Raw genomic sequence first — 14,218 nt, forward strand, 5'->3', positions numbered from 1 at the left:
AGTCACAGACATTGCCTCCCCTGAGGTCCATTGCTCTGAGGATAGTCTGTATTTAAAGGTAGTGCAGAGTGTATGTCTTGAGCTAATAGACCTGTCATTCCTGCTTTTGTTCTTCTAGAACATCTGAGGACGACCCTCAAGTCCAGAATCTTGTCGATCACACTGAAAAGACCCAAGTGACGCTGGGAACATGCACTACAGAGCAGCCACCTCTGGCAATGCTGCTGAAGGAATTTAGCAGTCCTAATATCTCTGTAGAGGGTGCTGGTGACCTAGTTTCAGTACGTAAATATCTACAATGGCTCTCTTATATTTACATCAGAATTTCTTTTAAAAAGGAGAAATTAAATGATGCTTTTGAAATGTTGCTTTTTTAGGTGCCCGAGGCAAGACGGCTTGCTGCCCTTACCAAGATAAAAGCACAGCAAAATTCAGAAAGCTGTGCTCCACCTTCACAGCCGAAATCCCCTGAGGGAGCCTATCAGTTTGGAGACTCTCCTACCAGTTACTTGCAGTATACAGTGACCAAAGACTCCCTGAAAGACAGGTGACTTTTCACTTTTGTGCCTGAGCCCTTCCAGCAAGGCACCAGGGTACTGTTTTGTTTTGAATCCTTGTGATCTAGTCTTGGTTATACTATTTTGCATGGATGAATTTGTAGCACTTATCATCCTAAGAAGCACAGTAAGATAATGGGTTAAAAAGCAGAGCTGGAAGCTGGCCTGCTGCCTCACTGTTGTGTAGAAGATACATTGTTTATTCCCCCAGTCAGGTCTTCTACAGCATGGTGCAGCTGAGGAAGTTCTGGAGTCAAATATTCACACTCTGAGGGGAGGAGGGAGCAGGGTGACACCTGATGGCTGGATGGAGAGCTCATGATTGCAGGATTCAAGAAAGAGCCCTTATACATGGCTCCCGGCCTCAGGACCATCACTGCAAAGAAAGGGCTAGGAACAGTGGCAGGGGCTATTAAAACAGAGAAGAAATCCCAAGGTAGCTGTAAATTTACTAATCAGTAGCATGTACTAACACCATTATCACACATTATCTGCCGCAGGACCCATGTTATACCTTGGGCCATGCAGCAGATAACATGTAATAATGGTATTCATGTGCACTAGTTGTTAGTAAATGATCGTCTTAAGGCTCTAGTTACTAAGTATTTTTCTCATAGACACAAAACGGGCAAATCTAGAAGTGGTCACCTTCATTTACACACCACTTGCGCACAAATGTCCAGATTACCGGCACTTTCACATGCAAGTATATACTAAGTGGCTGTAAAGCAACCAAGTGCTGTTCTGTCAGGGAGTGCATAAGTGACATAGATATAAATGTCCCTGCTCTATTTAGTCCACCACAGTTACGCTGGGGCTGATGTAACTGTGAGCATGTAAAAGTAAGGTGCACTCATACTGGTTTATATTGGTATTCTATCTGCCATTCTAGGACGGGTGCTCACTGCATCACAGCATGGCGCCCACTTATAGAATTCCCCCAAATGGGAGAAGACATTTTTTTTATTTGTTTATTGGGATTTATTAATCACCATTTATGAAGAGATTCACCCAAGGCGGTGTATAGCAGGTACAGTTTAACATCAAACTTACAATTTTGTTAACAGCGTAACAATAATGACCAAATATAAACATAAATACAATAAATGAAGTAAACTTGACAACAGCACTGAAACCTAATAATAGGACTATCATGTTAACAGGATCAAAAATATACACATTTAACAGCACTGAAATTCAAACAACAGAGGTATAATACAATATCAGCATAATACTAATGAAACGCCTAATAAGAACAGAATTCAAATAACATTGCTAGGATACCAATGATTTTCTACTATACAGTTTACTATATAGCTGAGGGGCCAAATGCAGATATATAGATGGGGACAAGATGGGTGGTACAGAGTCAGTTGGGATAAATAAATGGGTGGCTAAACTCAAGCCAAGTTCTTTGTACAGTTAAACAAGATATAAGGAACTGGCCTAAGTTACAGTGTGTGTAGCAAGCTAGTTCAGGTGCAGAATGAGTGTATAGTCAGTCACCCAATGTATTAAAGGCTTGGGAGAAGAGCCATTAGTAAATAGGCACCACAAGCCTTAGCTCCAGGAGCCAGAAAAGAAGAACTACAGGGTCAAAAGCAGTCCAAGGATTGGTTGAGCCTGTTCTACCACAGGAAGGCAAGCTGGCTGTGAATCTGGCTCCCCTGGTACAGGTACGCCTTTATGCAGAAATTTTCTTAGCCCTGTACCTCATGGGCAAATGAAGTGTGACATGAAGTTGGGCTCCTGCTGAAGATTTAGGTTGGCTCCCAGTTAACATGTTACTGCTTATCCTGAGCCATTTACACAGAAGAAAAGTGGTGACAATCATCAAAATATTCTAGTCCTTTTGACAGTAGCTCATCAAATATTGATGGATATTTTATATGACTTCAGAATAGGGAAAAGAGTGAATAATTGGTTTGAGGGCTTTCTTTCACTAAGAATGTATAGTGTGAAAATGAATAAAATCTTTTCAGAAAAGAGGAGAAGAGGGTGTGGAGTCCCACACACATCACCTTTGTCACCTATACTATTTTTTTTTCTTCATGTTTTCGCTGGAATCCATCTTAGCAGTAAGAGGTATTCGCTATTTTATTTATGCAGATGATATGGCTATTTATCTTCCATTTGACAAAGCTAAGGAGGATATTAATTATCTTGCCAGGAGTCAGTATAAAATTGGTAGAAAGTTGGGCACAAAGGTATCAGTTAAAATTGAATATAGATAAAACCAAATTTTTGCTGTTAGGTACACACCATAACATTAATCTAAATGTGCAACATTAAGTTGAAAATAAAACAATTAAATTGGAGTCTCATCTGAAAATCTTGGGAAGAATGGTGGACAGGTTTTTATCCTTTAATCAACAGATTAAACTAAGAAGATATTTGGGATATTAAAAAAATTGAGGCATGTTAGGCATTGTTGTAAACAAGATAATTTTAGACATAGTTCAGTCTTTCGTCTTATCACAAATCAATTATGGCAATTTAATTTATATGGGTTGTAATGCAGATGCTCGTAGAAGACTGCAGATGCTGCAAAGTATGGCAACAAGGTTTTTTTTTTTTGGTATCTAGGTATGAAAGGGTTACACCGTAATCCCCCGGATTCTATATAGCGTGACTAGATTTCCGTGCAGAAATCCACTATAACACACATAACTTAATTGGCTCAACAAGCTAACCAGCATTGTTAGCAGCACTTAACAAGCAATAATAAGCACTAATTGGGATTAAATAGAATTTACATGCACAATTCGCTAATAATATTCTATAACGCAGTGCACCTACATTTTAATATGCACAAGCAAAAATGGGTGTGGTTATAGGCGGGGGAAATGAGCATTTCATGGGTGTTCCAAAATTTACATGCATTATTATAGAATATGCCCCAGTGCGTGTAAATCTACTTGCAGAGATTTATGCTAGGTTTTTGTTGGTGTAAATGACTGTATGTAGTGTTAGTTGCAGTGAGGTCCGCCTAAGTGTATTCTTTATTTATTTATTGCATTTGTATCCCACCTTATCCCACCTCTTTGCAGGCTCAAAGTGGCTTACAATATATCATGAGTAGTGGAAGAATATTAGTAAATAAACATATATAGAATCCTGTGGAGGCCAGCATGATTTTTAAAAATATTGTAGTTTTTTGTTTTTTTTAATAATCTACGATGAGGCACCAGATCCTCAAGCTTAGGAATGGAGACTACCATTATCATTTAGAGCACTACGAAACTGTGCAGAGTTCAAACAAAGAGCCCTGTTTACTAAGGCACATTAGCATTTTTAACATGCCTATAATTAGCACACATGCTAACCATGTAGGCATCTGTATGGATATTGTAGGCTTGCACACGATTATCACACGTACATGGTTAACACGTGTTAAAAATACTAACATGCCTAGGAGGCTTAGTAAACAGGGCCTAAAGTTTGAAAACCTTTTTTGTTTCAAAAAGCCTTTAGAGGTTTAACCTAAGGAGCATATGGAATGAGTGAAACCAGTAATACCAGTATAATATTTTGAGCAGGGAATTATATTTACTGTTAAGTGAGTAAAGTTTAAGTATGTAAGTTTTCTGACGTGTTGTGGTACAATCAACAATGTATTTTTATTATATTTTACTGTGTATGCTGATTTGTTTGCTGCCAAGTACTTTTAGATTGTGCAGGTAATAAATATGTAAAATAAATAAGTTATATGAGTAACAATTTTAGTCCCTAACCATAAGTACAGCAAGGGGTCATTGGCAACTTACATTTCCCAGTTTAAAAAATATTAGGTACAAATCTGTTCGTTTAGTTACATTTCAATTTATGGCAGCAAGATGGTGGAATTCGTTGCCTCTTCAGCTTAGGAGTATTCCATATTTTGGTTTGTTTTAGAGAGACACTTCAGACTTTTTTTATTCAAAACATTTGTCATAACAAATAGTTAGAATATGTACGTTAGGAGCTAGTCAAAGATGTGTACAATTGTGGATATACCCAGTTTCTTAATATGTACATTGCACTGAACCCCAAAGGTGGCATGTTGCGATTAATAAGAAACAAAGTAATGTAATGTAATGTGTTAGATGGATCCTGTTTGCTGTGCTGAGTCTGCTGGAATAACTTATAGGAAGCATGTACCCTCTCACTCTCCCTTCCTGCATCAAATGGGCTTGTTTGGCTGAGCAGCAGATTTTCTTACTCCTCCCCAATGCTGGCTTTGTCCGAGCTCAGCTCCAGCACCATCCTGAGACAGGTTTAATTAGAAGTGGCACACTGTGCTTAGCATATTGCGTACGGACACTTATTAAAGAAAGAGCTGCAGTCCACCCCATGGCCTTCAATATAACTCTAGAGTCACAGACAGAATAATGAAAAAACAAAACAATACAATAGTCTATTAATAATCTAGAATTGTGGGGGACGATGAAGGGTGGTAGAATAAAGCAGATGGTGCCCGAGTGTCACAGGGTTTTCCCCACTTTCTTTCTGTCACAGGTCCCATTTCTCAGTGGACGTGCGAACGACTGTACCAGAAGGGCTGATCTTTCATATGGTCGACAAGAACGGAAGCTCCTATGTGGCTCTTCACATGGCAAAGGGCCGATTTGTCTTTTCGTTTGGCACGGGAGGGAAAAAGATCAAAATCAGAAGCAAAGAGAAATACAACGATGGACAATGGCATACAGTACTAGCCTATACTTTCATTATTTTCATTGGTGCATCAAGAGTTAGGCACACCTTCTTATGACAGGTCAATGGCTGGCGTATGTGGCCACACCTTACAGTGCCATGCAACTGATAATATATTGCTTGGCGACATGCCCATGTGTACACCCCCTGGCATCCGCATGCTAAGTGGTTTATAGAATAGCATCTAGCATTTATACATATAGGGTCAGATTCTATATAAGGCATCTTAAATGTAGGTGTGTCAGAATAACACATAATGGTATTCTATAAACTGCATCTACAGTAAGATGCAGTTTATAGAATAGCACATAGGCCGGGGGAATGCGCATATGTTTTGGCATAGCCATTTATGCCACTGAAAATCTGGTATAAATGCCCGCACCGAAATGTAAGCACATTCCCCTGAATTCTATAACAATGCGTGTAAATGTGATTGACATGCCTACACTCCTCCCATGGCTCCTTTTCAGCTATGCGCGTTGGAATTTACACACTCCTCTTTTTAGAATACGCCTAAAAAACGGCACACGTGAATTCCAATTATTGCCAGTTAGTGATAATTGGTTGTTATTGGCCAATTATCATGACTAATTGGCTCATTACTCAATTGAGTAACATGTGTAAATTGGCCATGCACACAATTTAATGTACGCTATTCTGGGAGAATAACAGCTAATTATTACCACTAATCATGCTTGTAAGTGTTAATATTCTATAAACTAGACCCACTATTGGCTCCTAAATTTAGGTGCCGGCTTATAGAGTTGCCTTTTATAAGGCCATAGTTATGCTTTTTAAATTGGAGCAGTCCAGACCACAGCTAAAAGTTATACAGACAGGTTATCCATTTCAAGTTATGATGATATTTTCAAAATTTGGTACCAGAGATATTTACCTATGTTGCCTGTGCCTAACTCCAGTCCTGGTTTGGTGTACACTTCACTGGGAGCCAGGATGTCTCTCTGTGTCAGTCTTTTGCTCTGTATCAAAATCTCGAGGCTCAGGAAGCAAAGCCTGGAATCAAACTCCATTCTCCTTCCTTCATTTATTGACTCAGCAACTGAATTCATTCAAAATGGATTGCCGGCTGTGATTAGAATCAGCCCTTCCATGATTTCCCTTCCCCTACACCTTTGTTAATTTTTCAAAATTAGCCTAAAAGTTTCGCTTTGTGCAATGTCATTTATATACCTGTGGCAGGGTATTATGATGATAATCTTATTGATTTTTGTGTCTTATAAGGTGGTGTTTAACAGGGATGGGGCAAACGGCCAGCTTGTCATTGACGGTCTGAGGGCTCGGAAGGGCAGCCTAGCGAGCAATTCTACATTCAATACGATGGCTCTCATCTACCTAGGTGGCCTCCCAGCACTAAAGCTTCAGGTATTAACATAAAAATTATTTTAACATAATGCTAGAATTATCAGATTTTAACAAAATCAAGCAAGGGAACACGTTTTATTAGGAAAAATAGAACAGAATAATAGAGAATAATAGAAAGAGAAAAGAAAGCACTACAGAGAAATACCCAAGCACATACTTTGGAGGCATAATGGAGGGGAGAAAGCAGATCCCAAATGAAGTACTCCAAAGACAATGTTTTATTAAACACAAGTACCCAACATAGTCCATGTGTCGCCCATTTAGGGCTGCCTCAGGGGTCTGAACTACTCACTTCTTGCTGTGCTGCTTCTCACGTCTTGCTATGCTGCTGCTGGGTCCCTGTTCCTTCACTTTTCATCTTTTTACTGCTGTATCATAGAAGCAGCAAAATTTTCAAGTTGCCCAGGTCCAGAAGAGACCTTTGTGGCAAGTCCTCATTCAAAATCAGGGAGAACCAGAGATTGTACAAAAAGAATTCCTGGATGGTACTGAGATAGCTGCAGAGGTAGAGTGAGGAGGAAGAGAAGTAAGGGCAGTGACTTTATCAGGAAAAAAGGTGGCCAATGAATCAGCATCAAGTAGAGACAGAGGGTCTCTAGGGCCACTGTTAGTGAGACTAGAGACAATAACAAAGTGAGACTTGGAGGAGAGAACTTAGAGTTGATGAGCAGTCTAGAAAAGTAAAACTTCATAGCTAGCTTTACCTGAGCAGAGTAAATGTGGCAAGCCGCTATGTAAGACGTCAAGGAGTCTGAAGTCTACACCAGATTCATTCTTCTCTACGAGTTTGATGTCACAGAAGAATTAATCCATGATGGTACCAGGGATTTCGAGCATGTCAGTGAACTTGCAGTGATGACTGAGGAGGAATAGTGATCCTTGGATTTTCAGGAGTACACTGTCAAACTAAGTAGTAGTAAATCACTGGTTTTCACCACCATAGTTCTAGAGGAACTTAAATATGCAGTTGCAGACCTATGTACTGGTAATCTGTCACAGTACCTGAGGACTGTAATGTAGCTATTAATTTTCTAAAAGAGAATGACCCAAGTAATTATAGTCTGACATCAGTACTAGGTAAAATGTTGAAAGCTCTTTTTAGGGACAAAAGTATTGGTGTTCTCTCTCTCTCTCTCTCTCTCTCTCTCTCTCTCTCTCTCTCTCTATATATATATATATATATATATATATATATATATATATATACACACACACACACACATAGCATAATGAGAAGAGCTGCAAGGATTTAGCAAAGCAAAGCTGTGCCTTTTTGAATATGTAAATTAGTATGTGGATAAAATAAGTGCAGGTTGGCTTAGTGCACTTGAACCTTCAGAAGGCATTTGATAAAATCCCTCATCTCATGAGAGTCTATAGGACATTCAAAAGTCTTGCTGTAGATTTTGTAGGTCAAAAGATACAAAACAAAGAATAGGACTAAATAAATGGCTTAGAGGCAAATAGAGCAGCGCCTCACAGATCTCTACTGATTCAAGTGGGTTATTTTAACTTATTAATAATCTGGAAAAGGGAAGCTTGATTGAAGTGAAAATTTGCAGATGACACAAAAATATTCTAGGTAGTCAAAACACAGGCAGACTGTGAAGATCCACAGATGGACTTTACCAGACTGGCATGCTTGGCATCTAAATGTCTGCCATGGACTGTCTGCCAGTGGATGTGGTCGAAATAGGTAGCATACTTGGTTTTCAAAAAGGTTTGGGAAAGTTTCTAGAGAGCAGGTCCATTAATATTCATTAGCTAAATATGCAGAGGAATCACTATCTTCTACATTTGGGAACAGGCAATGGGGAGGTGATGTTCCAGGTACTTGAATGAGAGCCAGGTTGGCCACAGTCAGAGACAGGATGGGAGGGGGGGGGGCTTGATAGATCCTTGGTCTGACCCATCATGATACTTCTTATTGTTCTGATCATTGCACTGGCTACAGTTAGCCCTACTGGCCTTAAAAATGCTGTGGTTCATGTTATCTACTCACCAACAGGAAGTCAGTGCTATATTAAATTGTCAAATTGAGTACCTATTGGTTGACTGCATGTTCCTTATTGTTAATACCTTTCATAGGAATTGTCAGAGCCAACATATTGTTGCACAGATTTCCATAAAATGCTGCACTAGCTTGTGACAAAATATATATGCATTGTTTTCTTCCAATTTTCTATTTATCACAATCCAACACAAAGGGTCCCTTTCTATAACAATACTTGGCATTGCTGAGGAACTGCAACTGTTCTTGTGTTCCAGAATATACCAAAGAAGAGCTTTGTGGGTTGTATGAGAAACTTCAAGTTGGATGGAAAGCCCATGGACTCCCCTACCGAGGTGCATGGTGTCACCCCATGTTTTGATGGCCCTTCAGAGGCAGGAATCTATTTCTCAAATGAAGGTGGCTATGTGGTTATAGGTAAGAAAAAAGTGCTCAGGAGTGTTGGTCTCATTTTTTTTTTTTGGAGTGTGGGGTTTTTTTTTCCCTCATCCTAAAAAGCTGTTCTTTTCCTTTTGTTTTTCCAAGATGACTCTTTTGTGCTGGGTTCTCAATTTGAAATGGTATTTAATATCCGCCCAAGAAGCTTGACAGGCCTCTTAATCCATGCTGGAACCAAACAGAACAACTATATGAGTGTCTATATGAATGCTGGAACAGTAAGTAGCTGCCTTTTTTCAGTCCAAAGTCCATCTCTAGTAATACCAGAAATGAACTTGTCTGTGGTCCTTCTTTCTTTGGGTTTGCAACTAATCCAAGAGAATTATCGGAGATATAGCACTTTAGTAATGGCATGACCCTCTGCTTGGCAGTGGGGGTCCCAAGCTGTGGGCTGAAACACCAGTCAACTGAACTGTCTGCAGGTGCTGAGATGGAGTACTAGTAAGGAAGGAAGGAGGAGAGGCACTAATGTGTAGCTGCACTCTACGATGTAGAATTCTTTCTTTCTGAGAGCCTCCATGCCTGTTTCTTATTTGTTATTTATTTATTTATTTAATACATTTATACCCCACATTTTCCCACCAGTTGCAGGCCCAATGTGGCTTACACAAAACCGCAGGATAGGCTACGGATCAGAAAGTATAATTAAACATTGTAGTAGTAGGTTATTAGCATATTGGCATCATTTAAAACAACAATTGATAACAAAATATAGTAAAAAAAAGTCCATGGATTATGCTGAAAAACAGGTGGAAGTACATTAGGTTGAGTCTGTAAGGTATGCCTTCTTGAACATGGTGGTCTTCAATAGTTTTCCATAAACCACTACTAAACGGACTTGGGAAAAATCCACAATTCCAGGAATAACATGTATAGAATGTCTGTACGTTTGGGAAGCTTGCCAGGTGCCCTTAGCCTGGATTGGCCGCTGTCGTGGACAAGATGCTGGGCTCGATGGACCCTTGGTCTTTTCCCAGTGTGGCATTACTTATGTACTTATGATTTTAGGGTTCTAGGCAGTGCATTCCACAGTTGTGTGCCTATGAAGGAGAAGTTGGATGCGTAGGTAGATTTGTACTTCAGGCCACTGCAATCTGGTTATGCCACCAGCTGGAGGATGATTTTGTAAAATTAGTGGTGAGTGAGTTGATAATAGAAGAGTACAATTAAGTAGAACAAGCCCAGAGTAACTTAAGCACAGAATCTGAAGAAAAGATATAGAGTCCCTTTTTCTAAAGAGTGCAAACAATTTACAGGTACAGCAGGTTAACGACCAAAATTAACACACACAGAAATGGCAGCAGTGCAACCAACTGCTATTCTATAATTATGTGCTAAAATGGCTTGGTACTTAATTGTGAGTTCAAAGGGCAGGGGCATAGGCAGGGCAGAGCTGACATTCATGCACCTAATTTACAGAATATTCTAAATTATTTGCGTACATGTTGCATTTAGGTGCAAATATTTATGCCAGCAATTCCCAAACATTTTCAGCCCGCCGGCTCCTTGGTTCCATAAATTTATCATAGCGCCCCCTCTGACCCATTAAGGCTATTGTTCAAAACAAGTTTATTCAAAATTCTGATAAAACTTTTTATTTAACATAAATAGTATTGTTTAACAATTTTAATGAAATAGTGTACACCTACTTGATCTATTGAACATGTTTAATGGGATAGATGGACTTGATGAAGCAATACCAAGCTAACCAGCTAAAAATGCCAAAATAAGACATCTGCTCTCAGTAATGCTTTCAACACTTACCCAAGCTGTGACTTGTATTACTGACTTCTCATAGTTACCTGATGCTAGGGTCCACCTTGGGGGTCAGCGCTGAAGAAAAAGATCTGGGTGTCATTGTAGATGATGCGTTGAAATCTTCTGCTCAGTTTGCGGCGGCAGCAGCCAAAAAACAAACAGGATGCTAGGAATTAATAGGAAAGGGATGGTGAATAAGACCAAAAATACAATAATGCCTTTGTATCGCTCCTTGGTGTGTCCGCACCTTGAGTATTGCATTCAGTTCTGGTTGCCGTATCCCAAAGAAGATATAGCAGAATTAGGGTTCAAAGAGGAGCGACCAAGATGATGGAGGGGGGGGGGGGATGGATCTCCTCTCATATGAGGAAAGGCTGAAGAGGGTGGGGTTCTTCGGCTTAGAAAAGAGACGGATGAGAGGAGATATGCTTGAGGTCTACAGAATCCTGAGTGGTGTAGAACAAGTAGAAGTAATTCGATTTTTTACTCGTTCCAAAAGTACAAAGACTAGGGGACACTCGAGGAAGTTACATGGAAATACTTTTAAAACAAATAGGAGGAAATATTTTTTCACTCAACGAATAGTTAAGCTCTGGAACTCATTGCCGGAGGATGTGTTAACAGCAGGAGGAAAGGTCCATAGTCTGATGTTGAGACAGACAGACATGGGAAGCAACTGTTTGCCCTGGGATTTGTAGTATGGAGTGTTGCCATGATTTGGGTTTCTGCCAGGTACTTGTGACCTGGCTTGGCCACTGCTTGGAAAACAGGATACTGGGCTAGATGGACCATTGGTCTGACCCAGTATGGCTACTCTTATGTTTTTATGTTATGATTCATGCAACGCTTTTCTCGTTTTATTTACGACATTGCAAACATATGCTCAAATGCATAAGCAGGTAAATAGTGTTATAGGCGGGCCTACTCGCCAAGCTACCATGTTAATAAAGTGGTAAAAAATAGAAGTACTTCTTAGTTGTTCGTGCTTATCCCTCCAGCGCCCCTCCCTAGGACATTGCAGTGCCCCCACACTGCCACCTTGTCTTTAAACGTCCCCTAGACTTGTCCATTGCCCCCAGGGGGTGGTAACACCCACTTTGGGAATCACTGATTTATGCTGGCCATAGACCTAGCGTAAATGTTAATGCCTAAATGTAGGTACATTGTTACCAATTTACGCTAGTATTTTATAAAAGCATGTATATGTGTATGTGCCATTATAGAAAAGGCTCACTGCCTGCATAAAGAGGGCACCTAAACTGCCCCCGTGTCAAGCTATTGTGTTAACTGTTATACAAAAATTACCTAGTACTGCCACTGTGGCCTTTGGTGGTATTCCAGCTTCCTGCTGATACTAGTCATGTAGACCCAACATGAAAAATTACACATAGATCTTGGACACTTGATTCCCTGCCTACATAGCTCCTCCCTTTGCATGTCAGCGCATCCGAAGGAAGGACCTATTTGATTTTTACACTGCTGTCTAAGCAAAAGCTGTCGCCTCCTGCCAAAAATCCAGTTTACTCCAGGACCACTATGACAACAAGAACTCATCCTTACATTCTTTCAAAGTAAAAAGAGAGATGTGCACTGGAATGGATTAAGATCCAAGGGAGCTGCCCTCGTTATATTTTCACCTCTCATGTAATCATCTCTGTATATAATAATTGGTAAATCTGCATCCCTGGATGGCTGGCTGGGTTCATAACCGTGTGCTAATGAGCTTACATCAGCTCACCTCCAGCGTTCCCTTCCCTCTGTGTCCCGCCCTCGCGGAAAGACGAAATGACGTCAGAGGAGGGAGGGACACTGAGAGGGAAGGCAAGGGAAGGCTGGAGGCAACGCAAGCCTAATCCCAGCCTGCTGCTGCTGCAACCTCAGGTATGGAGGGAAGGGGAGTGGAGGATCGCTGGACATGGATGAGATGGGAGGGCAGAGGAGGGGAGGGGAGGATTGCTGGACATGGAGGGGAGGGCAGGGGAGAGAGATGAGAAAACACTTAGACGACAGCCTTCCTAGGGCCCATTTCATTTGCTCCGAAATGGGCGTTTTTGCTTGTTGGCACAATAATTTGGAGGAAACTAAGGGAATAGGTTCTTCCATTTATTATAACAACAATGAAATAAATTTGATTTCAGCATTATTAATGCCATGTCTTTCAAAACCCAAGCTGAAGGCATGTGCTGCTTCAGGTACAGTACCTTTCACAGAGATCTGACAGTCTTTAAGTTTAGCTGTGCATATTTGTAAGTGATTGCACAGGGTGGAACAGAAAACTGTCTGCAGACATCTTCTGCCACACCACAGATGCAGAACAGGAAAAATCCTTTAGGAAGTCAAAATGGAACTCAGAGTTCACCCATAACACAAAGCATCTGAGAGAAGCCAGGGCAAAGTACTTATTTGTCTGTTCTTTTTTTTGGCGGGGGGGGGGGGGGGGTTGCCTTTCTCCACTGACATAAATATTGAATGTTGTTTACAGCTGACTGCATCCATAAACAGTGGCGCTGGGGAGTTCTCAACATCGGTCACACCTTACCAGTCTCTGTGTGATGGACAATGGCACACTGTGGCAGGTATGTTATACCCCAAGCAAGCACCACATGTACTGCTAAACATTATGGAGGCACTTCTGTAAACTGGCGCCTCCATCTAGGTGCATTGATGCTGAGCACTGGGTGCCACTTCTATCCGGAACCTGGGTACCAAGATGCCATTATAGAATACTTAAGTTTAGGCACAACCATTTACACCAAGTCAATGGCACCAAGCAACACACATAACTGATAGTATTCTGTAAGTTATGCACATCACTTGACGACCCGTCCTTTCTTCACCCACATATACATCCCCTGCAATTACACGCTAATTTATCGAATATTGCCTTGTGCAAATTTGTACATAATTACCAATTGTTGGTGCCTGTGGTGCGTACATCTAGGTGCTAATTTATAGAATTACCTACTAGATGCACAACACTTGAGCTGCGAAATGTTGTACACGCAATAGACAACACGTGCAAGACGATATTACAAAAAGTATCTGCCTCAACACTTCTTACCCTGGGGCACAGTGCAGACAGAAATCTGGCACCTACAAATTTTGTTAAGGAAAATGTAATATTAATCTATAGAGCATTTCAGAAACAGAATGATTTCTTGAAAATTGAGGAGCCAGGGTTCAGCAGGGCAGGTATAATAAGAGCTGCCGACTTATGAAGTGCCAGTAGGGTTGTTTTAGAAACATAGAAAATGATGGCAAATCAGTGGCGTAGCCAGACTGCCAGTTTTGGATGGGCCTGAACCTAAAGTGGGTGGGCACAAAATTTTCTCTCTACCCCCCTTCCCCAGCAAAATGTAGTCACACTAATCAGATGCAT

At 40.7% G+C, this 14,218-nt stretch overlaps 1 protein-coding gene across 1 annotated transcript in view; it reads left to right on the forward strand.

Moving 5' to 3' along the window:
• Positions 1-14,218, forward strand: part of LAMA3 (laminin subunit alpha 3) — a 407,718-nt gene that overhangs the window by 387,163 nt on the left and 6,337 nt on the right. Inside the window, 7 exon segments of the mRNA XM_030188133.1 lie at positions 119-281; positions 378-547; positions 5,055-5,244; positions 6,492-6,632; positions 8,901-9,060; positions 9,169-9,299; positions 13,322-13,415. Of these exon segments, the coding sequence (XP_030043993.1) occupies positions 119-281; positions 378-547; positions 5,055-5,244; positions 6,492-6,632; positions 8,901-9,060; positions 9,169-9,299; positions 13,322-13,415 (1,049 nt within the window).

This window comes from Microcaecilia unicolor, chromosome 1 (assembly GCF_901765095.1).
Source record: "Microcaecilia unicolor chromosome 1, aMicUni1.1, whole genome shotgun sequence".
Taxonomy (NCBI): Eukaryota; Metazoa; Chordata; class Amphibia; order Gymnophiona; family Siphonopidae; genus Microcaecilia; species Microcaecilia unicolor.